Raw genomic sequence first — 26,834 nt, 5'->3', positions numbered from 1 at the left:
GCCAATGACATGCTTGGATGGTCACTGTGGCGTTCTTCCTTATTTGGGAGGGAAAATATGGCGACGTAGATTGTCTTCTGCTATGGTTATTATGAACCCCCATTTGTAGCATCATTACTGACAGCAGAGAGAGAGAGCGAAAGAGAGAGAAATAGACAGCTGATATGAATACTAATCAACCAACTCTATAACTACCAGTTGATTGCAGTTCACATTTAAGTTGGCCATTTATTGAAGAGAAAATGCATCTGTTGAGATACACTGTGGATATAATTAGATTTCTAATGGCTCAGATCAAGTATCTATATTTATTGAGGGGTTACGTCTATAAAATGTTATATAATCCCTGTTCCATCATCAATAGTACATTATGAAAACGATTATTATTGTTTTCAAATGTTAAGTTCCAAGGTATTTATTATGGATGGTATTCTCGGATCCGCAGACACAGTTTTGCGTTACTGTAATCATTCAATGATGTCAACTCATCTAGATCTTCTCAATCTCCGCCATGTCACACCAAACTAACTGACAAAGTATAGTAGGAAATACTTGCGTACATCATCAACTTTACCAACTATACAGTAAAACAATAATACAGTACAATGTCCAGTTTAATTAATCAATTCTAAACCACTACTAAACTCAAAGCAGGAACCTAGAAAAAGAATGTATTTACCGTAACGTTGTGTATTTTCTAACCAGTGGTTTTGAACGCGAGCAGCTCAAGTGTATCTCCAGAAACATTTTATTTCTGAGGAATCTGTTTGAATGTTCGTTATCTGTGTGTTCAGCTGGGATGGCTATGAATCTTCTGTACTATGTCTGTTCAGAGAAGCCTGCTGTCAGTACTGTGGTCTTAAGGCCACGTTGTTCTAAACAGTTCAACTGTTCTACTTGCCTTCCATCTGACGGACACTCAGCATTTGCACCAGTGGCAAAGATTACACCAGAAACAAGGAAAGGTAAAAACACAATATAACATAACATGTAATATGGTTATAAGAAGGAAGAAGACGTTACGGTAAAGTCTAAAAAAAAGAAAGTGTCATGTTTTAGCTTTGTTTGGAAGTAGTATTCTCTACAACAACAAAGAACTGGCCCATTGTGTGTGTGGTTGTTCTGCCCTCTCCCTCCCTCCTCTCAGGTGTCCATGGTGTGTCTGGGGGTTCTGTGAGGCTCTCCCCTCCCCCTTGCCTTCCTCTCTCCTCTTCCCAGTGGCTGGGTGTATCTAAGTTTGGTCTTCCTGCGTCTTTTCTCTGAGCACCAGACCCTCTCACAGTACTCCTCCAGCCGCTGTGTATCCCGATATCCTATAAGCTGGAGGAACTCCTTGTACCACAGCCGAGAGGTAGGGCCTGGAGCTGGAGCGGGGGCTAGGGAGGACCCTGGTAGGGCTCCTGGTAGTCTGGAGGTGGGGTCAGAGTTGGAACCAGTGTGGAGGTCTGGAGGGGTATCTACGGGAAGGTGACAGGAGGTTGCTGTGGTCTCCCCTTCTTCCTCTCCTTCCTCCCCTGTCCTGTGTATCAGGGCACTGACCCTCTCCCCTCCCAGCACATGTAGCGTGACCCTCAGTAGGGTGTGGACATAACCGTGTTCTACCGTCTGACACACGTACATGCCAGCGTCCCCAATCCGCACAATCAGGAACAACAGCCCGTGGGTCGTTATGACTACACTCTCATCACCTCTGACCTGGGGGAGGGAGAGAAGAGGGAGGGGAGGGGAGGTAAGGAGAGATGGAAAAGGAAGGAAGAAAGGAGGAAATTGGTGTGTATGTATACACAGTATGTATATATGTCTGTCTCACCTTCTCTCTGTCTGGACCTCTCTGTATGTACCACAGAACTCTGGCCTGTAGAGAACGAGGTGTACACTCCAGTAGAGTACTGTTTTTCTCTACCCCATACACATGCCTCTCCTCCGCACCCTGGTAGTTCTCCCCTACACACACACACACACACACACACACACACACACACACACACACACACACACACACACACACACACACACACACACACACACACACACACACACACACACACACACACACACACACACACACACACACACACACACACACACACACACACACACACACACACACACACACACACACACAATTCAGCACTGACCTTTCTGATACCTCAGCCAGGCCAAAGGCCATTGGCCAAGTAGTAATTACTTTCTACCCCCCCCACACACACACACACAAACACACACACAGACTGACCATCAATCTGCAGCCCATTGCATAGCTGTACAGCATTGCCATGGCGAACATCCTGTCGTCTGAATCGTCTGCTGAGAGAGAGAGGGGGAGTGGTGGAGGGTGTTAAATGGGCATTTGGGAAAGTGAGATAAGGACAGAGTGACATCAAAGGAAAGAAAGGGAAGGGATGATGAGAAAGAAGAAGGGGATTAGGGAGGATAGAGGTGCTAATGATTGATAATGATTGCTATGTGATGCCTCTGCACCGCTGTGCACATGGTCATATGTATGTGTGTGACTGTACATGCCTGTGTGTCTGTGTATGAGGTGTGTGTTTCCGTCTCACCTCTTGGTGTAGACCCCAACAGGGTAGTATCGTGAGCAGGTGAGTCCGTCCCAGGCACAGTAAGGATCCCTGGCTAGGCAACAGTCGGCACACTCTGACCCGTACAGTTCACATTGATGGAGCCTCACCTGAGCCACACCCACCTCAGAACCCACATAAAGCTGTTGCTATGAAAACAACAACACAGGGACCAGAATTAACAGAGGTACACATTTTTGTAAATATCAACATCATAAAACGCTTTGCCTACTGTCATTACATTTCCCGACATTCAGATAATCAATACACTGTCATCTTGTGGCTAGATGAAGATACTGCAGTTTTAAACAACCATGCTTCAAAACAATGTTAGTAACTATGTTATTAACTTAAGATTTTAACATGATAAATAGTTGTCATACTCGTTTTGCAGATATGATGATCTCAGTTATTGGCACAGGGACCTAGAAAGAAATAACATGAAAACATTTTGATCTTCCACAAACAAATCAAATTGTCGAGTGCCAAGAAAGTGTAATTGATGCAATGGCCATCTTTTGCCATATGGTGGCGCTAAATAACAACATTACCTTGAACACCTGCAGTTCCTCCAGTAGCACTTCCTCTATGGTGTCTGTGTCTTTGTTGTAGATGCTGATAACCTTCAACACAACAGAGTCGTCTACGGGAGAGAGTATTAAGTTATGTAAATATCACACCTTCACCAATACAACCACCCAGGACATCCAAATAGAAGAGAGTCAAAGGCTTTGTTTTTGTCAGTGCCTGTCTGTCTGGTAGGCCTATCTTACCTTCCTGAAGATTGTGATTGTAATGCTGTATGTGATCAGTAGAGGGAGCTATAACCTTGGTGATACACAGCACTGGATGATCATAGTGTAGTGTCAGTGTGCGTACCTCTGCCTATGTACAGGACGTGGTAGTGTCCGTCCTGGGCCTGGACGCGGTCCACAGCAATCTGGGTTAATCTCCTCCCTCCTGGCTCCGTCTGCAGTAGGACAGGTTTCTTGTGGAGGGGCAGGACCGGGCTGGACATGACAGGGTGGGAACGCACGAAACGCAGAACCTCATCAGGGAACTCCTTAGAACCTGAGAACCCACCACCGTTCATCTTACTGGCACACTGGAGAGAGAGAAGAAGGGGAAGAGATGGAGAGGGAAAAGGGATAGAGAGGGAGAAAGAGAGAGAGAGAGGAAGAGAGTGGAAGAGAGGGGGGAGAAGAAACATATGAATAAGAAAATAGCATTACACTGTCAAAGACTCGAATATTGAAGCTGTATGTTGCAGTATAATGATAGCACTGATGGTCCTCTTCTCTGATGTGACCTGCAGAGACAGCTACAGTAGCTCTGACATTCAAAGGGCAGCTGCCACAGACACAGGCTTAAGGGGAGTGCTGTGAATGTACAATGCTGCTGCTGGAATAGCACATTTTTGAAAGACATTGTTGAAAGTATATTGTTTGGATATACAGTATGGAGTTTCCTGTAATGTAGGTGCAACTCTTAAGCAAATTCCTAAACTACCATTTTCTTGAGTTACACCAACTATGCAGTGCATGGATCCTTAGTTATCGGGTATGGAGAGCCAATCAGGTAATGTAAAGCCTATTGATAAGTCAGTATACAGTGGGGCAAAAAAGTATTTAGTCAGCCACCAATTGTGCAAGCCTCTTAAAGAAGAAGTTACAGGTCTGTGAGAGCCAGAAATCTTGCTTGTTTGTAGGTGACCAAATACTTATTTTCCACCACAATTTGCAAATAAATTCATTAAAAATTCTACAATGTGATTTTCTGGATTTTTTTTTCTCATTTTGTCTGTCATAGTTGAAGTGTACCTATGATGAAAATTACAGGCCTCTCTCATCTTTTTAAGTGGGAGAACTTGCACAATTGGTGGCTGACTAAATACTTTTTTGCCCCACTGTATGTTGTAGCTGTAGGTTGTAACTCACAGATCCGGGGCGTGGGTAGGGGACCCGGCCTTTGTATGGGGTCCAGTGGTGCTCTGGTTTCTCCCGGTGTGCAAATTGTCCGTTGAACGCTGCTCGCACAACATTCATGTGGTACACACACACTGCATAGCCCTGGAACACAGCACTGAGGAGGGGAGGGGTGTAGATAGAGAGAGAAGATATTCAATACAATATACCAGTACATTTTTTGAAAAAACACACGTGACTCTCTCAGCAGACCTTGTAGTACTGAAGAGGCCAAATATCTCTGGATTCTTCTCATCCTTGTTCTTCAACACAAATACATCCTCTGAAATGAAACACACATGGGAGAGAGAAAGAGAGAGAGATTTAGGGTTCCATTAAGTGAAAGTACTATAGGTGTATCCCCTTCTCTAGGAAACACACACAAACACACAGCCGTACCCAGCTCGTCGAAGTGTGTGTCGATGCCGTTGGATCCAGCCACAGAGCAGATGAGACGGGTCTTTAGGAAGGAGCTCCAACGATTCACCAACATCCTCTGACCTCCTTGGTCATTCTGAAGGGAGGGGATGGAGGGTGAGGGGAGAGGAGAGGAGAGGGGGAGAGGGAAGGAAATGGATTTGAATTGGAAGGAGGCGAAGGGAGGACATGATACAGTATATGGATATGCTGGCATGCAGGATAGAACTTGAATTTGTGCAATTCTCACCGCACAGACCCGTCCCACCCGGGTGTAAACAGCCTTGTTAACCCCCTCTGCATCCATCCCTCTCTCCGTGAAGAAGAAGTAGACCTTGTCATCATCCCTGTCATCGTTATCAGGAATCACCACCGACCCAATGAACTTAGGCTCTAGAGGAAACATGACAGTTTCAGAAAGAGAATGTGACCGCAGGATTATGCCGTTGGAAAAGTTGGCGGCATAATCCTGGCGGCAAAGTTTTTCACATATAAAATATAACATCATTCTACATTTATGTAGAGAGCATATACAATATAGCATGTGAAAAGGCACTGTTATTAGTATTTTTGCAAATACTTGTGTTACTTTAAATAGATACTTTGCATCACCACCTGGGGTCTTTCCACCTGGTATGGCAACTGCTCGGCATCTGACCGTAAGGCGCTACAGAGTGTAGTGCGAACGGCCCAGTACATCACTGTGGTCAAGCTTCCTGACATCCAGGACCTATATAATAGGCGGTGTCAGAGGAAAGCCCATATAATTGTCAGAGACTCCAGTCACCCAAGTTATAGACTGTTTTCTCTGCTACCGCACGGCAAGCAGTACCGGAGCGCCAAGTCTAGGACCAAAGGGCTCCTCAACAGCTTCTACCCCCAAGCCATTAGACTGCTGAACACTTCATAAAAATCGCCACCGGACAATTTACATTGACACCCCCCCCTCTTGTACACTGCTTCTACTCGCTGTTTGTTTGTTACCTATGCATAGTCACTTCGCCCCCACCTACATGTACAGATTACCTCAACTAGCCTGTACCCCTGCACACTGACTCAGTACCGGTGCCCCCTGTATATAGCCTCGTCATTGTTTTTCTTATTGTGTTACTTTTTCTTATTACTTTTTATTTTAGCCTACTTGGTAAATGTTTTCTTCTTCTTGAACTGCACTGTTGGTTAAGGGCTTATAAGTAAGCATTTCACGGTAAAGTCTTCATCTGACTCTGGGAAGTAGATAAAGGGCTTCATTGTCACAATCCTGAAGTATCCCGTTAGAAGATAAACACGAGATTCTGGCAATGAAGCCATTTTTCTACCTACCCAGAGTCAGATGAAGTCGTATGGATACCATTTTTATGTCTCTGTGTGCAGTATGATGGAAGTTAGAGGTAGTTTCGTGAGCCAATGCTAACTAGTGTAAAGAATGATTATCCATGGACACTGCAACTTCAGATATTACTCAAGGTTTAATTATTAGAGCAACCAAACAACTTCAGGGGACAAATGACATGAAGAATAAATAATATGACCTAAGAGCTGGCACCAAACTCTAAACTAGAGCTACCCCAGCAACCCCTCATCTTTATACCCCAGAGCCCCATCATCTGGTATAAAAATGAAAATCCTCCAATTACGGTCCCACGGTACTCCCTTTGCAAAAGAAACGTAGAGTCTCTCTAAATGCAACATGCAACAATATCGCTACAACATTTAGATGACATGTAGGCCTGACTAGAATATTAACAGCAAGTAGCACAACAGCACAGTACGAAATTATCTTCTTTCTTTTTTTGAAGCTAATGTGTGTGTTCCTTCAGGTCCATGCCCACTCAATGAGTCAATGATGACTAGTAGGTCAGGTGGCCTGGATGTTGTTGGTAGGCCCATGTTGTAGTGTGCTACCATCGCCGTAGTGATCTAGGCACCTCTTGCTCCACAGCAGTCATCCCCAGTCACTGGCCAAGCCTGCAATGCCTCGGCAAAAGGCCCCACAGGTACACCACCGAATGTCTCCTCTTCGATCTCTTCCTTTCCCCAAATGACACCATCCACAGTTAGCTAGTCCCACAATGTGCCTGAGTCACCCACAGCCTCAGCAGCACAAAATGGGGGGAAAGTATGTACATGTACACAGGCAGAGATGACAGAGAAAAAATGTTCTCCGCATGTACGAACTCCTCCTGTCCAGAACTTGTGAGGTAAAGCTAGCTACTATCTAGCCTGCTAGCTAACTAACACACACAGATGGTCATCTAACATTAGCTAGCAAAACTGGCATGTGGAAAATGGACAAAACAATGTCCAACATGATACTTTTCAATAAAAGCATTGGAAGACAAAATACAGGCACAGGGGTCTCATGTTGCTTGAAGTAGTCGCAGTAACCTATGTTGAAGTCCTGCTGTCATAAGCATTGCTGATGTCACTCACAATGAAACTCTTTAGCACAGAACCCCCAACCAGGTCGGGAAACTCCAGTACATCGACAAGCTAGATAGGGAGAAGCTCCGAATCAGCTCCAAATGCAGTTAAGAAAGTCCAAAACCCGGCGGAGTTCGTTAGCTTCCAGTCTTGAAAGAACCACCGCTGTCACCAGATGTAAGGCCGGGGTAAAGAATGACTATCCATATCCACGGGCTTCAGATACTCAAGGTTTAATTACTAGAGTAACCAAATGCCTAAAAACATATTTTCACTATGTCGTTATGGGATTGTGTGTAGATGGGTGAGATTATAATTATTTTTTTACTCTTTTGAATTCAGGCTGTAACACAACAAAATGTGGAATAAGTCAAGGGGTATGAATACTTCCTGAAGGCACTGTAAGTGTGGGTGAGTACCAGAGATCAAACAGAAAGTAATAATGAGATTCCTGACCGTTGAGCTGTTGTCTGTTGTCTCTCTCAGTGCGTGTGTAGCTTTGGTTGTTCAGTCGACACAGAGCTGCATCATTTTCCCAGTAGTCTGTATACAGGCCAATATACAGCTCTCCTCCTAACACACACACAGACACACACACACACACACACACACACACACACACACACACACACACACACACACACACACACACACACACACACACACACACACACACACACACACACACACACACACACACACACACACACACACACACACACACACACACACACACACACACACACACACACACACACACACACACACACACACACACACACAGAGAGAGAGAACCATAATAAACCAGATGTTTCATCCGTTAACACCTAATTTTTCACACATTAAATTAAATTAATAACAAAATTATAATCAATTGCAAATTATGTTTGGTAATTTTTTGTTTGGTTAGTTATCGCAATCTGAAAATAACGGATTTATAATTAGTTATTTCCACACGGTGGCAGCATTGTGCTAAAACTAAACCTGCCTCTAAGCCACCGTTTCCCAAACACGTTTGGTTTTTGCCCTAGTACACAGTTGTTCAAATAATCCAAGCTTGATGAGGAGTTCATCATTTGAATCAGCTGTGTAGTGCTAGGGCAAAAGCTGAAACGTGCACCCCTTGGGGTCCCCAGGACCCAGTTTGGGAAACGCTGCTCTAAGCACTGTGCAATATACTCAATAACAGCAATTCTACTAGAGTATCAGTCTTCTAATAGGGTTAGGGTTAAGTGTGCCTGAGACAGAGAGTTATTGAGAAAATAACATATTATGAAACATACAAGAAGGTAGAAAGTGAAACAACAGAAGTGATAATGTCTTGTAGTGTGTGGTCTTCTTACTGTCCAGGGTGGAGGTTACGGGGCTGTTGTGGTCATAGGGACATCTCCCTCGGCCACTCTCTACACTCTGCTCCTCCAGCTCAAACTGTCTGGCCTGGGGACAAAAACGTATCAGTGAGAACACAAACACTCATGCTCGCTCGCACATGCACACACACTTCGTAAAATGGCCTGTTTCCGAGTACGTATTGGTGTGATCAAATGTAAAAAAATATATATTAATCATAGTGTCACATATAAACAAGTAAATTAACAGTATATAAAGCAGGGACAATGAAGAGAGTGGGGGGCTTTGACAATGGTGAGGTGTGAGTGTCACGATATGTTCCAACATCTAGCAACCGTTATTAGAAGCACCTCTCAGCAAACGGGGGGATGTCTCAGGCTGGTCACAGTGACAGTCAGGATTGCTCGTCTCTATTAACTATTGACACCCCTGTGTTACCATTATCAAACAGTCACGAGATAAAGCTGCTTTTGAGTCATCACAGATACAAGTCTTTAGACACTCTGAATGGCAAGGAAGTGACAAGAGTCTTCAGATAATTAGCAGTACGAAACAGAGGTATTTGGTGTAGTGACACACGGACATCCCTGAGCTTGACCTTAGCCATAGCATGTTCTGTTCTTTATTCTGACTGAAGTCTTGTGGGAGACTGGTTTGTTTTCCCTGCTGGTGCTGTTGTCACAGGTCCTCTCAGACAGACAGGGGATGATATAAATTAAACTAATTTACAATCCAGACAAACACATTCCCTCTCTCTCTCTCACTCAGAGGACACAAACTAACTATCAGTACCAACTTCCTCTTTCTCTTCTCCTCCCCCTCTCTCCTCTCTCCCTTTCTCTCTCAAAGGACACACAAACATCAATAATGTCACACCTTGTGTCTCTGTGTGTATCTCCTTCAGATGAATAAACAAACTCCCTGTCTCTCTCTGAGGAAACATAAATTGCCCATTGGGCGTGTTGAGATTTTTACAGCTCATTCAGGAAAGACTGCCTGTGTCTAAAGAACAGATGACGAGACTGAGCCAAGACAGCAGCATGTCCTTCCTTCTATATGTTCGCATATCAACCTTATTTGCAATAACTCCAAGGAAAAAAATCCCATCCCTGCTCACCTGTCCTGCGTGTCCCACCCTGATGGTGACACAGAGAGGGTTAAATGCTCCTGTTCCACAGGCCAACAGGTGGGTTGTGTTAAACTGCTGCAACACCTTGATGTAGTTAGCACACTCTGGCTGTAGGGGAGGGGGAGAGGGAGAGGGGATGTTAGGTTAGGTAGGTAACTTGAAGTGTATGGCCGTGTTCGAATATCTGTACTTGCATTTTAAATTGTAGGCTGATTAGGTATGCGAAAATAGAACATTTTATAGTACAGTATGTCATTATTAATATATTTTTTATGAGTATGCTTTAAATGTCAAGATATCATACTAATTTCGGAATTTTATGTGGTACAAATTCCTTTCACGCTATTGAGGAAGATAATTGTCTTTTCAGAACCATGTGTTTAACACAGCTGATAATCAGCTGATAATCATAAGGCTATGCTGTACCAAAATGCGCAAATGGCGGGAAACAACGCAAATCCTCATTAGATGTTGCATTCTCAGTATGGGTGAGCCTAGTATTTTGATATTTATTGTTACTGCATACATTTTTGCAAAACAGTGCGTTCTAAATAGTATGTAGTATGAATAGCACACAGTATGTAGTATCAGTAAGTAGTAGGCAAGACAGATATTGGACACTGCATATATGTAGGGTAAACTATGACAGATGTAGATGTAGAATGAGCAGATTCTGTTACCTTCTCTTTACCCTTCATCAAACATTCTTCTACCTGCGACTCAGAGCTGGCCCAGTCAATCTGATGAGAGATGACAATAAATAAGACACTAACACATGCATACGGACATGCAAACACACACTCACACATGCACACTTTCTGTCTGTTTAATTAGTGAGATTGTGTAATAACATCCTGTAATTAATGTTTGTTTATGGGTGGACTGAACCACAAAAGGTCTCCATAACCATTATAAAGTGTCTGAACTACATTCTTAGAATTAAAGCTACCCTGCCTTTAGGGTTCTAAAAACTGCTCAAAAAGGTTCCTCGAGGAACCCTTCTGAAAAGAGTCTTCAATGAACACTTTGAGGAACCTTTATGGGATGGGAGGGGTTCAATTTAGTACCTTTTTAATAATATATTGCAGAGGTGGCAGCGTGGCTTACTGGAGGCGGGGTTTTCAGATAGTTATTTTTGGGCACCCGTTAGAGTAAATGTCATTCTTGTTCATCATGTTAAGTTCGTACACTGCAAATGCCAATTTCCCTATATAAACAATGCTGATTACATATAGTAATACAGTGGTAACTATTTCAACTTTGGGATTTGCATAGGCTCTTGAGGAACTCATTCCCCTCTGTAAGTCTCAGTGAAGCTACAAAACTATCAGTGTTCAACCTTAACATGTGATGACAATAGAACAGAACAGATGAACAGGAATGACATTTACTTGAAAGGGTGGCACAGAAAAAGACATCTAAAAGCCAGGCCCCTACTAAGCCATGCCTCCAGTCCAAGGTTCCTCCAGGAACCCGTTACTACATTAAAGGAAATCTAACTTTGTGTTTGTTTCATTAGTCCATTGTTGATTTGATTTGAATTATTAGGATCCCCATTAGCCAATGCCAATGGTGACAGCTAACGAAAAATACATCACAGACAAAAAAAATACTTTACAATTTACATAGTACATTTAAAAACATGAACGTGTAATGTGTGTGTATGTGCTCATCTATCAGTTAGACACACATGTCAGTACATACACACAACAAGTAGGTCACATGGGGAGAGGCGCTGTGCCGTGAGGTGTTGCTTTATCTGTTTTTTTAAACCAGGTTAGCTGTTCACTTGCACTATATAAGATGGAAGAGAGTTCCATGCACTCATGTCTCTGTATAATACTGTATATTTCCATTCATTTGTTCTGGACCTGAGGACTGTTAAAAAAAACCCGGAGGCATGTCTGGTGGGGTAAGTGTGTGTCAGTGCTGTGTATAAGTTGACTATGCAAACAATTTGGAATTTTCCTACACATCAATGTTTCTTATAAAAACAAGAAGTGACGCAGTCAGTCTTTCCTCAACTCTCAGCCGAGAGAGACTGGCATGCATACTATTAATAATGACAAGCCACCAACGTCTGACAACTAAGATTGAAAATTATTGAGGATAATAGCGGACGATATTGCCACTCCTATTTACCATAACTTACATTTAAGCCAACTAGAAAGTGTGTGCCCACAGGCCTGGAGGGGAGCAAAAGTCATTCCGCTTTCTAAGATTAGTAAAGCCCCCTTAACTGGCTCAAATTGCCAACCAATCAGCGTTTTACCAACCCTTAGTAAAGTTTTGGAAAAAATTGTGTTTGACCAGACACAATGCTATTTTACAGAAAACAAATTGACAACATACTTTCAGCACGCTTATAGGGAAGGGCATTCAACAAGCACAGCACTTACACAAATTGATGATAAAAAGATTGTGGCTGCTGTTTTGTTAGACTTCAGTGCAGCTTTTGACATTATCGATCATAGTCTGCTGCTGGAAAAAAGTATGTGTTATGTCTTTACATCCCCTGCTATATTGTGGATCGAGAGTTACCTATCTAACAGAACACAAAGGGTGTTCTTTAATAGAAGCCTCTCCAACATAATACAGGTAAAATTAAGAATTCCCAAGGGCAGCTGTCTAGGCCCCTTACTTTTTTAAACCTTTACTATCAACATGCCACTGGCTTTGAGTAAATCCAGTGTATCTATGTATGCGAATGACTCAACACTATACACATCATCTACTACAGTGACTGAAATGACTGCAACACTTAACAAAGAGCTGCAGTTAGCTTCAGAATGGGTGGCAAGGAATAAGTTAGTCCTAAATATTTCAAAACTAAAAGCATTGTATTTGGGACAAATAAGTCACTAAACCCTAAACCTCATTTATATGCTGTAATAAATAATGTGTCAATTAAGTAAGTTATGGTGACTAAACTGCTCGGAGTATCCCTGGATTGTAAACTGTCATGGTCAAAACATATTGATAAAACAGTAGCTAAGGTGGGGAGAAATCAGTCCATAATAAAGCTCTACCTACAGCACAATCAACAAGACAGGTCCTACAGGCTCTAGTTTTGTCGCACCTCGACTACTGTTCAGTCGTGTGGTCAGGTGCCACAGGGACTTTGTGATTGTCCATTTGTGAATTCAGAGCGTTTCGAGTTCAGAGCGCAAACCGGATGCTCTGGCCGATTAGTTTACTGACACTTGACATATTCAACGGTGTTGAGCGTTCGTAAATTCATCAGTTATTCTGCGCTCTCTGGCACACTCAGACGAGAGTGCTCTGAAATCAGAGTAGATGGCCAGACTGAATTTACAAATGCACCCGAAATGGTTACTTGTTTAGTGGAGTCTTTTGTTAAGACATGTAGCTAGCTAGCTAGTTAGGTAAACAATGAACCATAATCACAACTCATGACGTTACTACCCTGCATGAAACTGCAGGTACCTAACCAACCAGGTTCAATGATAGCTAGCTAACATTAGGCTATAGCTAGCCAAGCAAATAGCTCTGAGATACAAATAATAAGGTCATACATGTAACGTTAGTTAGCGAGCCAGCCAGCTAACGCTTTAGCTAGCTAGGTAAATAATGATCCATAATCACAACTCATGACGTTACTACCCTGCATGAATCTGCAAGTAGCTAACTAACCAGGTTCAATGTTAGCTAGTTAACATTAGGCTATAGCTAGCCAAGCAAATAGCTCTGAGATACGAATAATAAGGTCATACATGTAAAGTTAGCTACCTAGCTAGGTAAACAATGAACCATAATCACAACTCATGACGTTACTAACCTGCCTGAATCTGCAGGTAGCTAATCAACCAGGTTCAATGTTGGCTAGCTAATATTAGGCTATAGCTAGCCAAGCAAATGGCTCTTTCTGTAAAAATTTGAAACGTGTAATATCTGAAAATGTAGCTAGCTAGACTATTTTACCCGCATTAAATTTCATGGTTGGACACGTCTCCTGTCGAATACCATGGTTGCCCTTAGGTTGAAGATGTAATCTGGAGACAGGTGTTTTCTCAATCTCTTTAGCTAGCATACTCAAATTCCACTGATCTCAAAACTCAGTCCTCCAGAAAGTGGAGAGCAACACTTATGCAGTTTTAATACACGATGCATTTAAAAAAAAATCTGCGTTAGACAGGATTACCTAGACATACAGTGGTTCTTCCTGTAAAAGTTTTGTCATACTGCAGCACACCTTGCCGGCTACCGCAGAATTCTATGGCATGTTATTTAATTGTCAGCCATTGTTACATTAATGCTAGTTAGTGCTAGTTTGACAAGCAGAGGGCATCTTTGAGAAGCATATGATAACCTTCAACATGACGCTGTACAACGTGACGGTCGGGAGTAGGCTACAGTACTAAGAGCATAACATTTCAACACCCTAACCAATACCCAAACGGAGATAAAGACACCCAAACGGGGATAATTTTTTTTAAATCTCATTGATTTATCAAGACCAGTCCCCATGCTTGTATCAGAGCAGTGTGAAACAGTGCTGAAATAGTTGACCACAGCGGGTAGACTTTATTATTATTATTTGACCCTGCTGGTCATCTTTGAACATTTGAACATCTTGGCCATGTGCTGTTATAATATCCACCTGGCACAGCCAGAAGAGGACTGGCCACCCCTCATAGCCTGGTTCCTCTTTAGGTTTCTTCCTAGGTTCTGGCCTTTCTAGGGAGTTTTACCTAGCCACCGTGCTTCTACACCTGCATTGCTTGTGTTTTAGGCTGGGTTTCTGTACAGCACTTTGAGATATCAGCTGATGTAAGGGCTTTATAAATACATTTGATTTGATTTGGCCTATTGCTTAAAATACTATAGCTTCTAACTTCAATAAGCTTTTTAAATAAATAAGACCTACACCACTTTTAACAGCACCCCATTACTGAACACTAGTGAGACTCACTAGTGCCACTGTGCCACTCAGGAGCCATGAACAATATGACCAATATATATTGTCCTGCTAATAGCCCATCCTAGAAACGTTGTTTGCAGAATTCACAGCCTGCTACACTTGTGAACAGGGTTAATGTGTTAACAGGGTTAATAATAATAATAATATTTTTTCCCCCTTCCACATGTTAAAGGTTCCAATTGATAACCATTTTTTTAATCAATTAGTATACTTGAGTATAACGACAATATTTGTTGTTTTATTTGTTCTGTCTTTTCTGGTGGATTAAACGGCTTGGATTAAACGGCTACGGCTTGTCTAAAAAATAACGATATTTTGGAGATTATTTAGTTTTCAAATGACTGAAAGTGAGCGAAAAAAAGGCCATTCTTGAACATGAGGTGAGACATTCTTACTAATTTCTAAATAAAGCCAGTTTGTTATTTATAATTATTTATTTCTGTTTTTAGAGGGAGAGAAACTAAAAGCCCACCGTCGGCTCATAAAACCTTTTTTTGTAAGAAATGTTGAAATTTTGTAGCTTAATTAATTTTATTAATATTCCAAGAAAGACGAAAAACAAAACTCTCAGGGTTTCCGTTAGGAAAATATGGCGCTTTACAATTTGACCTTCATTTAACTAGGTAAGTTAGTTAAGAATAAATTCTTATTTACAATGATGGCCTACACCGGCCAAACCTGGACGACGCCCAAAGGGACTCCCAATCACGGCCTGTTGTGATATAGCCAACCTAACTAAGAAATACATTTGTCGATACAATTCTCCCCTTACCCTCCCTCTTGGTAAGAGTCTATTGTCCTGCAAATAGCCAATAATAGCGCTGTACAACGAGACCCGTCAGGAGTAGGCTACAGTACTACAGTAAGAGCAAAATAATCCTAACATTTCCACACCCTAATTGTAGTCTAACCAATACCCAAATGGAGATAACAATACCCAAACGGAGATAACATAAAGTGAGCGAGGAAAAAGGCCATTCTTGAACATAGGGTGAGACATTCTTACTAATTTGTAAATAAATTCAGTTTGTTATCTATCCCGGTCACATCCGGCATGAGCATCAAACCAGCATCTGTAGCAACGTAGTTTGCAATGTGATGCAGTTTCTTAGACCGCTGTGCCACTCGGGAGGCTCCAGCACCAAAGTTTTTAATGCTGATCAATTGCCTTGCACAAGGTATCAAGATACAGAGAGGAGTTGGCAAGAGCCTATTGTCCTACTAATAGCTCATAATGGGCATGGTGTCCAGGTCAGGATAACCAAAACATTACTTTGTTAAAGACTATCAGAAAGAATTACTTATTTGTTTTGATCCAAAGCCATGAATGAGTGAGTCGCTCAGCTTTATGTAGGTGCCGAGGCTATATGACTGCACCATCAACTTGATTATTTAGCAGACATCACTTGCTTATATTCAGTCAACACATATATCTTAAGAATATCATAGAATATAATTGAACATTTTCGTTTCTCTTAGAATAAAAACCTTAGTGTAACAACAATTTTAGTAAGTAATACTGACAAGTAGAAACAAAAATAAGTGTATTTTTCCGGGTGTGTGCATGCAGGACAGAGGAATAGCAATTCTTACACTATTGTTCTAAATTCAATCACATTCTTCATCCTCCTCATTCAGTTCATTGAAATGCAATTTTGAAGTTGTGCACAATTATCATTCTATTTGGTTTATGTTGCCCATTCATTGTCAGTTAGAGACACATTAGCGCCTTGGGACCCAAAAGCACCATCAGTGCTTTAACTTCCCTTGCGCTGGTCTGGAGCAATGAAGCAGTGACGCAGGGTACTGTACTAAACAACAAATTACCTCTAAATCCTGCAGCATAATCTCAAAACGTTTAGTTGGCAACCACTGTACTGACTAGCTCAAATAGACAGAAGCGCGCTATATGCTATCATCTCTCGGCATGTCAAGCCCACTCATTATCTCAGCCAACCATGGCTACTAGGCTAAACCAACTAGGCTTGTAATTTAATTGAATTCGTATTTATAAATGGTGTGCAAGTTTATTATTAAGGCACGTGATAGTTCACATGTTCCAGAAGGCATTTCTGCCAAAAAACGCATTTTGATTAAAAAAAAAAGTTTACGTTCAAACGGCTCTCCTGTGAGGTAGTGACCCGCGACATACGCCTAGTTTCCTGAAACGGTCACATGTACAGTACCAGTCAAAAGTTTGGACATACCTACTCATTCAAGGGTTTTTCTTTACTTTTACTATTTTCTACATTGTAGAATAATAGTGAAGACATCTAAACTATGAAAAACAACCCAAAAAGTGTTAAACAAATCAAAATATATTTTTTTATTCAAAGTAGCCGCCCTTTGCTTTTTATGACAGCTTTGCACACTCTTGGCATTCTCTCAACCATCTTCATGAGGTGGTCACCTGGAATGCATTTCAATTAACAGGTGTGCCTTGTTAAAAGTTCATTTGTGGAATTTCTTTCCTTCTTAATGCATTTCAGCCAATCAGTTGTGTTGTGACAAGGTAGGTGTGGTATACAGAAGTTTAAAGACCAAGTCCATATTATGGCAAGAACAGCTCAAATAAGCATAGAGAAACGACAGTCCATCCTTACTTTAATGAAGGTCATTCAATGCGGAAAATGTCAAGAATTTAGAATGTTTCATCAAATGCAGTCACAAAAACCATCAAGCGCTATGATGAAATTGGCTCTCGTGAGGACAGCCACAGGAAAGGAAAACCCAGAGGTACCTCTGCTGCCGAGGATAAGTTCATTAGAGTTACCATTCTCAGAAATTGCAGCCCAAATAAATTCTTCACAGAGTTCAAGTAACAGACACATCTCAACATCAACTGTTCAGAGGAGACTGTGTGAATCAGACCTGCTGCAAAATAAAGAAAAACCCTTAAATGAGTAGGTCTGTCCAAACTTTTGACTGGTACTGTTTTAATGTGGGCTATTTCCAGACCTTTCCTGGGTCTGAAAAGATAGACATATTCCCAAATATTTTGTTGTCAGCTATCAAGCTTTCAAGATATGTAACTTTCAAATTACAGAAATCATCCATGTATGATGCAAATTTCATCATATGATGCTGTGTTTTGCATCATCATGGTACGATATCTGTATTTTGAACACTACATATCTTGAAAACTTGATTGCTGACAAGCAAAACATTTTGGGACTATGTCAACAATGGACTAATGAAACAAATATCAAAAGATAGTTTTGGGGTGTAATTTTCCTTTAATTAATACATTATAGCAGGGGTATTTCACTCTTACTCTATGGTGTCCGGAGCCTGCTGGTTTCATTTAATATCTGATAATTAAATGCACACACCTGGTGTCACAGATCTAAATCAGTCCCTGATTAAAGGGGAACAATGAAAAAAAGCAGTGGAACTGGCTTCGAGGTTCAGAGTTGAGATTGAAGTTATTTTAGGTATGTAACTAATATGTGTGAAATGCTTGATGATGTATGTGATGTAAACAGAGAGGTCTACGTTCTTGGGGACCTAAATATTGACTGCTACCGGGATCGATATGACAACAGCCAGTGAAAGTGCAGGGCGCCAAATTCAAACAACAGAAATCTCATAATTAAAATTCCTCAAACATACATGTGTCTTATATCATTTTAAAGGTAATCTTGTTGTTAATCCCACCAAAGTGTCCGATTTCAAATATGCTTTTCAGCGGAAGCATTACAAACGATTATGTTAGGTCACCACCAAACCACAATAAGCACAGCCATGTTTCCAGCGAAATATAGCAGTCACAAAAAGCAGAAATAGAGATAGAATTTATCACTAACCTTTGATTATCTTCATCAGATGACACTCATAGGACTTCATGTTACACAATACATGCATGTTTTGTTTGATAAAGTTCATATTTATATCAAAAACTCTGAGTTTACATTGGCGCGTTACTTTCACTAGTTCCAAAAACATCAAGTGATTTTGCATAGCCACATCGTTTCAACAGAAATACTCATCATAAATGTAGATGATAATACAAGTTATACACATGGAATTATAGATATACCTCTCCTTAATGCAACCGCTGTGTCAGATTTCAAAAAAACTTTACGGAAAAAGCAACCTATGCAATAATCTGAGACGGCGCTCAGAAATATAATAAAATTAGCAGCCATTTTGGAGTCAACAGAAACCAGAAAATACATGATACATGTTTCCTTACCTTTGATGAACTTCATCAGAATGCAGTCCTAGGAATCCCAGGTCCAAAATAAATGCTTGATTTGTTCGATAATGTCCGTTATTTATGTCCAATTAGCTACTTTGGTTAGCACGTTTGGTAAACATTTCCAAAGTCACTATAGTCCACTATAACGTGACGAAATGTCCAAAAGTTCCGTAACAGTCAGTAGAAACATGTCAAACGATGTACTGAATCAATCTTTAGAATGTTGTTAACATACATCTTGAATAACATTCCAACCGGAGAATTAGATTGACTTCAGTTGAGCGATGGAACGGAGCTGCCTATCACTTGAACGCGCGTGGTCAAAGCATGGTCAGCTCGTGGCAGTGGTGACTAATTCCTGTCTCCTTCGGCCCCTCTTCACATTAGAGTCATCAGACAAAGTTCTATTGACTGTTGACATCTAGTGGAAGCCGTAGGAAGTGACAACTCATCCATATCTCGCTGTAATTTCAATGAGAGCTTGGTTGAAAATCTGCCACCCCCAGAAAAAATCCAAACAGGAAGTGGAACTTCTCAGGTTTTTGCCTGCCATATGAGTTCTGTTATACTCACAGACATAATTCAAACAGTTTTAGAAACTTCAGAGTGTTTTCTATCCAATACTACTAATAATATGCAAATATTAGCAACTATGACTGAGGAGCAGGCCGTTTACTCTGGGCACCTCTGTGCACCTTTCATCCAAGCTACTCAATACTGCCCCTGCAGCCACAAGAAGTTTAAGAAACTGACTGTTAGAACTGTTAAGGCTCCATGGATTGATGAGGAATTGAAATACTGCATGGTTGAATGAAATGGGGAAAAAGGAGTGGCTATTAAGACTGGCTGCACATCAGACTGTCTGACTTACTGCAAATTGAGAAATGATGTAACTAAACTCAAAAGAAATAAGAAGAAAATGTATTATGAAGCCAAGATCAATGATATAAAGAATGATGGAAAAAAACTTTGGAGTACTTTAAATGAAATTATGGGTAGAAAGACAAATTCAACTCCATCTTTCATCGAATCAGATGACTTATTCATCACACAACCACATGATATTGCCACATTTTTTTATGATTACTTCATTGGCAAAGTGGGCAAACATAGGCAGGAAATGCCAACAACGAACAGTGAGCAATTGTTTTCATGCATAAAAAACTATTAATGAAAGAAAAGCATTGCACGTTTGAATTTTGTAAAGTTAGTGTGGGAGAGGTGGAAAGATGATTGTTATCGATCAATAATGACAAACCTCCGGCATTGACAACTTAGATGGAAAGCGACTGAGTATGGTAGCTGACTCTATAGCCACTCCTATCTGTCATATTTTTAATCTGAGCCTAGAGGAAAGTCTTTGTCCTCAGGCCTGGAGGGAAGCCAAAATAATTATGCTACCCAAGAGCGGTAAAGCAGTCTTTACTGGTTCTAACAGCAGACCTATAAGCTTGCTGCCAGCTCTTAGCAAACTGTTGGAAAAAATTGTGTTTGACCAAATACAATGCTATTTTTCTGTAAACAAATTAACAACAGACTTTCAGCATGCTCATAGAGAAGTGCACTCAACATGTACCTCACTGACTCAAATTACTGATGATTGGTTGAAAGAAATTGATAATAAGAAGAATGTGGAAGCGGTACAGTTAGATTTCAGTGCAGCCTTAGAAATTATTGACCATAACATGTTGTTGAAAAAAACGTATGTGCTATGGCTTGTCAACCTCTGCCATATTCTGGATTCAGAGCTATATACGGTATCTAATAGAACTCAAAGGGTTTTCTTTAGTGGAAGCTTCTCTATTGTCCAACATGTAAAGTGTGGTGTACCGCACGGCAGCTCTCTAGGCCCTCTACTCTTTTCTATTTTTACCAATGACCTGCCACTGGCATTAAACAATGCATGTCTGTCCATGTATGGTGACGATTCAACCATATACGCATCAGCAACCACAGCTAATGAAGTCACTGAAACCCTTAACAAAGAGTTGCAGTCTGTTTTGGAATGGGTGGCCGGTAATAAACTGGTCCTGAACATCTATAATTATAAGAGCATTGTATTTGGTACAAATCATTCCTTATTAAGTTCTAGACCTCAGCTGAATCTGGTAATGAATGGTGTGGCTGTTGAACAAGTTATGGAGATTAAATTACTTGGCGTTAACTTAGATTTTAAACTGTCATGGTCAAAACATATAGATTCAATGGTTGTAAAGATGGGGAGAGGTCTGTTCGTAATAAAGAGATGCTCTGCTTTTTTGACACCACACTCCAAAAAGCAAGATCTGCAGGCTCTAGTTTTGTCTAATCTTGATTATTGTCCAGTCGTGTGGTCCAGTGCTGCAAGGAAAGACCTAGTTAAACTGCAGCTAGCCCAGAACAGAGCGACACGTTTTTCTCTTCATTGTAATCAGAGGGCTGATATAAATACTATGCATGCCAGTCACTCTTGGCTAAGAGTTGAGGAGAGACTGACTGCATCATTTCTTCTTTTTATAAGAAACATTCATGTGTTGGAAATCCCAAATTGTTTGCAGTCAACTTACACACAGCTCTGACAAACACGCCTAACCCACCAGACATGCCACCAGGGGTCTTTTCACAGTCCCCAAATCCAAAACAAATTTAAGGAAGCATACATTATTATATAGAGCCCTTATTGCAAGGAACTTCCATCTCATATTGCTCACATAAACAGCAAACCTGGTTTCAAAGAACAGACAAAGCAACACATCAAGGCACAACGCCTCTCCCCCCTTTGACCTAGATAGTTTGTGTGTATGCATTGATATGTAGGCTACGTTTGCCTTAAAAAAAAAATGTAGTTCTATCCTTGAGCTGTTCTTGTTTATTGATGTTCTGTATCATGTTTCATGTTTTGTGTGGACCCTAGGTAGAGTAACTGCTGCTTTTGCAACAGCTATTGGGGATCCTAATAAAATACCAAATACGAAATAGGTTCCTCCAAGATCCCCTCAACTAACCAAAGGTGCAAAAATGAACCATTTACTAGCAATGGTTCCTTGAAGAACTCAAGGGGTTCATTGAGGATCTCCAGGGTTCCTGGAGCCACCAGTAATTCTAAGAGTTTAGTAAACATAGTGAATCTTTGTAATTCTAAAGGGTCAAGTTAGGACACAGCAACATGTTTGTATGGAAAACATCAGCACCAAATCACTCTCTATCATCATAAAATATATTATTAAATATATTATCAGTGATACTATGGAATTTCAAGAGAACAGATTAAAACATAATAATAAACATAAGACCTCATATAACTCAGTAGGAAATGGACAATAATAATCACATTATTTTACACGTAGAAATCTACATTACAGATATGTTCCATGGTCAGTTGTAACTTATCCTCCTCTGTATGTCATCGTGTAACGTAATTAAACAGAACTAAAGTTCATAACACCTCATTATAACACAATTATTTACTACTTCATCCACCTCAGGGAAACAGTCAGATCTGACAGCCAGTCCCACCGATTCTATTGGCCAATATTTATTATTACACGTGTGTATAGTGCTGAAGAACTATTAGTAATACATTATGGAGACAATTTCACGTAGCCTATGAGATGTTGTTGGGACTTGGAGACTGGGCATATGGCAGTATCTCTCTCCTCTCTGTGTCCAGCTGTGCTCTTTATGGAAGGACTTTGTGTCCTAACTTTAGTAACATAATAAATACACAAATATATACACTCTGTTTGGGTAACCTACTGACCTGGAGGTGCAAGAGTTCAAATCACCTCCACACACACGCACAGACAGACAGACAGACAGACAGACAGACAGACAGACAGACAGACAGACAGACAGACAGACAGACAGACAGACAGACAGACAGACAGACAGACAGACAGACAGACAGACAGACAGACAGACAGACAGACAGACAGACAGGCCTACCTCTCTGTGTTGGTGGTTAACTCTCTCCAGGCTGAGGGAGTACAGGGTGTTTTTAGCCCCTACATACAGCCTCTCATGGGCCTCGTCCAACATCATGGTCTGGGTTTGCAGGGAGGGACCTGGTCCCTGGAACACCCACGTCCTGTTCAACTCCCATAGTTCTGTAGAGAGAGAGAGAGAGAGAGAGAGAGAGAGAGAGAGAGAGAGAGAGAGAGAGAGAGAGAGAGAGAGAGAGAGAGAGAAAATGAGGTGGAAACCGAGATGCAATTTCTAACCTCCTGCCAAATGTACGACCATAGAATTGCACAAACCCACAAAAAATTCAAATTTGCTGTTGACAAACTCCCGTATCTGTAAGGCGAAATACCGCAGTGTGCAATACCATCAGCAACATTTGTGACCTGCTGCCACAAAAAAAGGTAAACCAGTAGGTCGAAACACAAAACAAATATTTATCTGCCTATTTATTCTTGACACAAACCAGTGAGTGGCACACATACACATTCCATGTCTCAATTGTCTCAAGGCTTAAAAATCCTTCTTTTAACCTCCCTTTCATCTACACTGATTGAAGTGGATTTAACAAGTGACATCAATAAGGGATCCTACTGTACCTTTCACCTGGATTCACCTGGTCAGTTTATGCATTTTTTTGTGTGTTTTTACAACTTTTTCGTGATATCCAATTATTAGTTACAGTCTTGTCCCATAGCTGCAACTCCCGTATAGACTTGGTAGAGGCGAAGGTCGAGAGCCATGCGTCCTCTGAAACACGGCACTGCCGAGCCGCACTGCTTCTTGACACACTGCTCGCTTAACCTGGAAGCCAGCCGCACCAATGTGCCGGAGGAAACACTGTACAACTGGCGACTGAAGTCAGCGTACATTCGCCCAGCCCATCACAGGAGTTGCTAGAGTGCGATGGGACAAGGACATCCCGGCCTGCCAATCCTTTCCCTAACCCGAACAACGCTGGGCCAATTGTGCGCTGCCTCATGGGTCTCCTGGTCGCTTACATGTGTGTGTGCTGAATGAATACCCACAAATGAAACCCTCTATAAAACCAATGATGTAATGACAAGATAAAGACCCTGGGTGATACAGAGCCTGAGGATATGTACCTCTGAGTCTGCATGATCAGGCTACCTGCTGTTGAACTAGAGAAATAGAAAAACTGTCCTTGTCTAATGTAGAAGGTGGCACTGTAAAATGTATCCTTGCCAGGAGAGGGCGCAATCAGATTCTGGGATGCTTCACCTGGGGAAAGGTTATGGGGTTCATGCATGTTCCGGGATTGTCTTTAAAATAAAATCTGAAGCCTCATGTTTGTCAGGTAAAGCTTGAAGTTGAATATTACATTTTCATCATCAAAAGATAAATATTTTTGCCTCAACTTTATATATCGTTAGGGCTGCCAATCATAACTAATTAGCTTCTGTTATTACAAACTTTGTGTGCCATTTTGAATGACGGCACTAGCTAGTTAGCAAACCAAACCGAAACATTAGAGAGCAAGCCTTACGAAAGGTAATTCTGCTGTGAAATTATTGAACAGGCCTCCTAGTCAAGAGTCAAGACCAACAAAAAAAGGACTATACAGCTAGCTACAAGTGAGTGGAATAACAAATAGACTACCCAGTTAAAAAGTGAGTGGCATCATATTGGAGACCCAGCAGATTTCAAAGTAAAAAATATCAGAACTTAGGATGACATTTTGCCAAAGACAATCCTTTCAAGTATTTCTGTTTTTTCCACGGTCAGCGCACCAACAGTTAACCGAGAGGTGAAATGACGTCAGAGAGCCTGTTGTTGCTGCTGCATAGAGCCTCTGTGAGTACTACCAAAGATTATGGTGACGGGAGGACAAGGAGGTTTATTTTTATATATATATAATTTCTTTTTTTGTTTGTTTTGTAGGTGGTTGATCAGCTTTAATATTGCAGACATATTGTGGCTTCCATCAATGTAATTGTCTACATCATTGTCTACATATTTGAGATTTGAGATTCTATATTCTATAAATATATTTGAGATTCTTCAAAGTATCCACCCTTTGCCTTGATGACAGCTTTGCACATTCTTGGCATTATTTCAACCAGACATGAAGGTCAGTCAATACAGAACATTTCAAGAACTTTTAAAGTTTCTTCAAGTGTAGTTGCAAAAACCATCAAGCGCTATGATGAAACTGGCTCTCATGAAGACCACCACAGGAAAGGAAGACCCAGAGTTACCTCTGCTGCAGAGGATACGTTCATTAGAGTTACCAGATTCAGACATTGCAGCCCAAATAGATGCTTCACAAAGTTCAAGTAACAGACACATCTCAACATCAACTGTTCTGAGGAAACTGCGTGAATCAGGCCTTCATGGTCAATTAGCTGCACAGAAACCACTACTAAAGAACACCAATAAGAAGAAGAGACTTGCTTGGGCCAAGAAACAAGAGCAATGGACATTAGACCGGTGGAAATCTGTCCTTCGTCTGATGAGTCCAAATTTGAGATTATTGGTTCCAATCGCTATGAGACGCAGAGTAGGTGAACAGATGATTTCCGCATCCAACTCATCCCAAACCATTTCAATTGGGTTCAGGTCGGGTGATTATTTAACCAGGTAGGCTAGTTGAGAACAAGCTCATTTACAACTGCGACATGGCCAAGATAAAGGCACACTTAACCGTGTAGCATGGAGGATGAAGTGTGATGGTGTGGCTGTGCTTTGCTGGTGACACTGTCGGTGATTTATTTAGAATTCAAGGCACACTTAACCATCATGGCTACCACAGCATTTTGCAGCGATACGCCATCCCATCTGATTTGCCGATTGTGGGACTATCATTTGTTTTTCAACAGGACAATGACTCAACACACCTCCAGGCTGTGTAAGGGCTATTCGACCAAGAAGGAGAGCGATGGAGTGCTGCATCAGATGACCTGGCCTCCACAATCACCCAACCTGAACCCAATTGAAATGGTTTGGGATGAGTTGGACCGCAGTGTGAAGGAAAAGCAACCAACAAGTGCTCAGCATATGTGGGAACTCCTTCAAGACTGATGGAAAAGCATTACAGGTGGAGCTGGTTGAGGGAATGCCAAGAGTGTGTAAAGCTGTCATCAAGCCAAAGGGTGGCTACTTTGAAGAATCTCAAATATATTTTGATTTGTTGAACACTACGTACCCAAACTGGAAAATATTGTAAACTGGAAAATATTGTTCCTTACAAAAGTTCCCTATGTGTTATTTCATAGTTTTGTTGTCTTCACTATTATTCTACAATGTAGAAAACACACACTGGTCTGTGCAAGGCAATTTACCCGAATTGCTCCTGTAAGTCGCTCTGGAAACCAGTGTCTGTTAAATGACTAAAATGCTTGAGTGAGCTCTTCACTGCCTCTATTAGAGGGGGACTGCCCCCTCCTATTGAAGCCACTGAAGTTGAAGGCTGAGCGCAGGCCTTATGGCACCCTATGGCACTCCCAATCACTGCCGGTTGTGATACAGCCCGGGATCGAACCCAGGTCTGTAGTGACACCTCTAGCACTGCGATGCAGTGCCTTAGACCGCTGTGCCACTCAGTCTGCTTCAATGTGTAACTCAAGTTGAAGGCCGACCGGGGTACTGCAGGCTGCCATTAGCAACTAAATTATCCTTCATTTGTGTGCAATTTTAAAATAATCAGTTCAAGGACATACATATTAAAAGCAATTATTGTTACCATGATTGTCTTCAAAAAAAGATGAAGATTGACATTTTTTCATTTACAAAAATTTGGGAGATTTCCACTAACAAGGCCTGCGGTCAGCCTTCAACTTCAGTGGCTTCAATAGGAGGGGGCAGTCCCCCTCTAATAGAGGCAGTGAAGAGCTCACTCAAGCATTTCAGTCATTTAACAGACACTGGT

General features: G+C 41.4%; 1 protein-coding gene across 2 annotated transcripts in view; it reads right to left on the bottom strand.

Moving 5' to 3' along the window:
• Positions 1–208: 208 nt before the first annotated feature.
• The window catches only part of LOC139539968 (semaphorin-3E-like), a 56,359-nt gene continuing 29,733 nt past the window's right edge, over positions 209–26,834 (bottom strand). The window contains exons 2-17 of one of the 2 annotated variants that reach the window (XM_071343421.1): positions 22,931–23,091; positions 10,544–10,603; positions 9,852–9,971; positions 8,728–8,821; positions 7,841–7,957; positions 5,211–5,353; positions 4,943–5,057; positions 4,757–4,826; positions 4,517–4,661; positions 3,459–3,684; positions 3,131–3,222; positions 2,963–3,004; positions 2,562–2,728; positions 2,237–2,304; positions 1,811–1,944; positions 209–1,695 (exon numbers count right to left, since the gene is read on the bottom strand). In XM_071343421.1, coding sequence (XP_071199522.1) covers positions 1,144–1,695; positions 1,811–1,944; positions 2,237–2,304; positions 2,562–2,728; positions 2,963–3,004; positions 3,131–3,222; positions 3,459–3,684; positions 4,517–4,661; positions 4,757–4,826; positions 4,943–5,057; positions 5,211–5,353; positions 7,841–7,957; positions 8,728–8,821; positions 9,852–9,971; positions 10,544–10,603; positions 22,931–23,091 — 2,306 coding nt within the window. In that variant the 3' untranslated portion in view covers positions 209–1,143. Of the gene's footprint in view, positions 1,696–1,810; positions 1,945–2,236; positions 2,308–2,561; positions 2,729–2,962; positions 3,005–3,130; positions 3,223–3,458; positions 3,685–4,516; positions 4,662–4,756; positions 4,827–4,942; positions 5,058–5,210; positions 5,354–7,840; positions 7,958–8,727; positions 8,822–9,851; positions 9,972–10,543; positions 10,604–22,930; positions 23,092–26,834 lie in introns of both variants that reach the window. The other variant, XM_071343420.1, reaches the window with a different exon arrangement.

Source organism: Salvelinus alpinus, chromosome 15 (genome assembly GCF_045679555.1).
Source record: "Salvelinus alpinus chromosome 15, SLU_Salpinus.1, whole genome shotgun sequence".
NCBI classification, from domain to species: Eukaryota; Metazoa; Chordata; class Actinopteri; order Salmoniformes; family Salmonidae; genus Salvelinus; species Salvelinus alpinus.
Note: the sequence above shows the minus strand (reverse complement) of the source record. Positions and strands in the feature narration are given on the sequence as shown.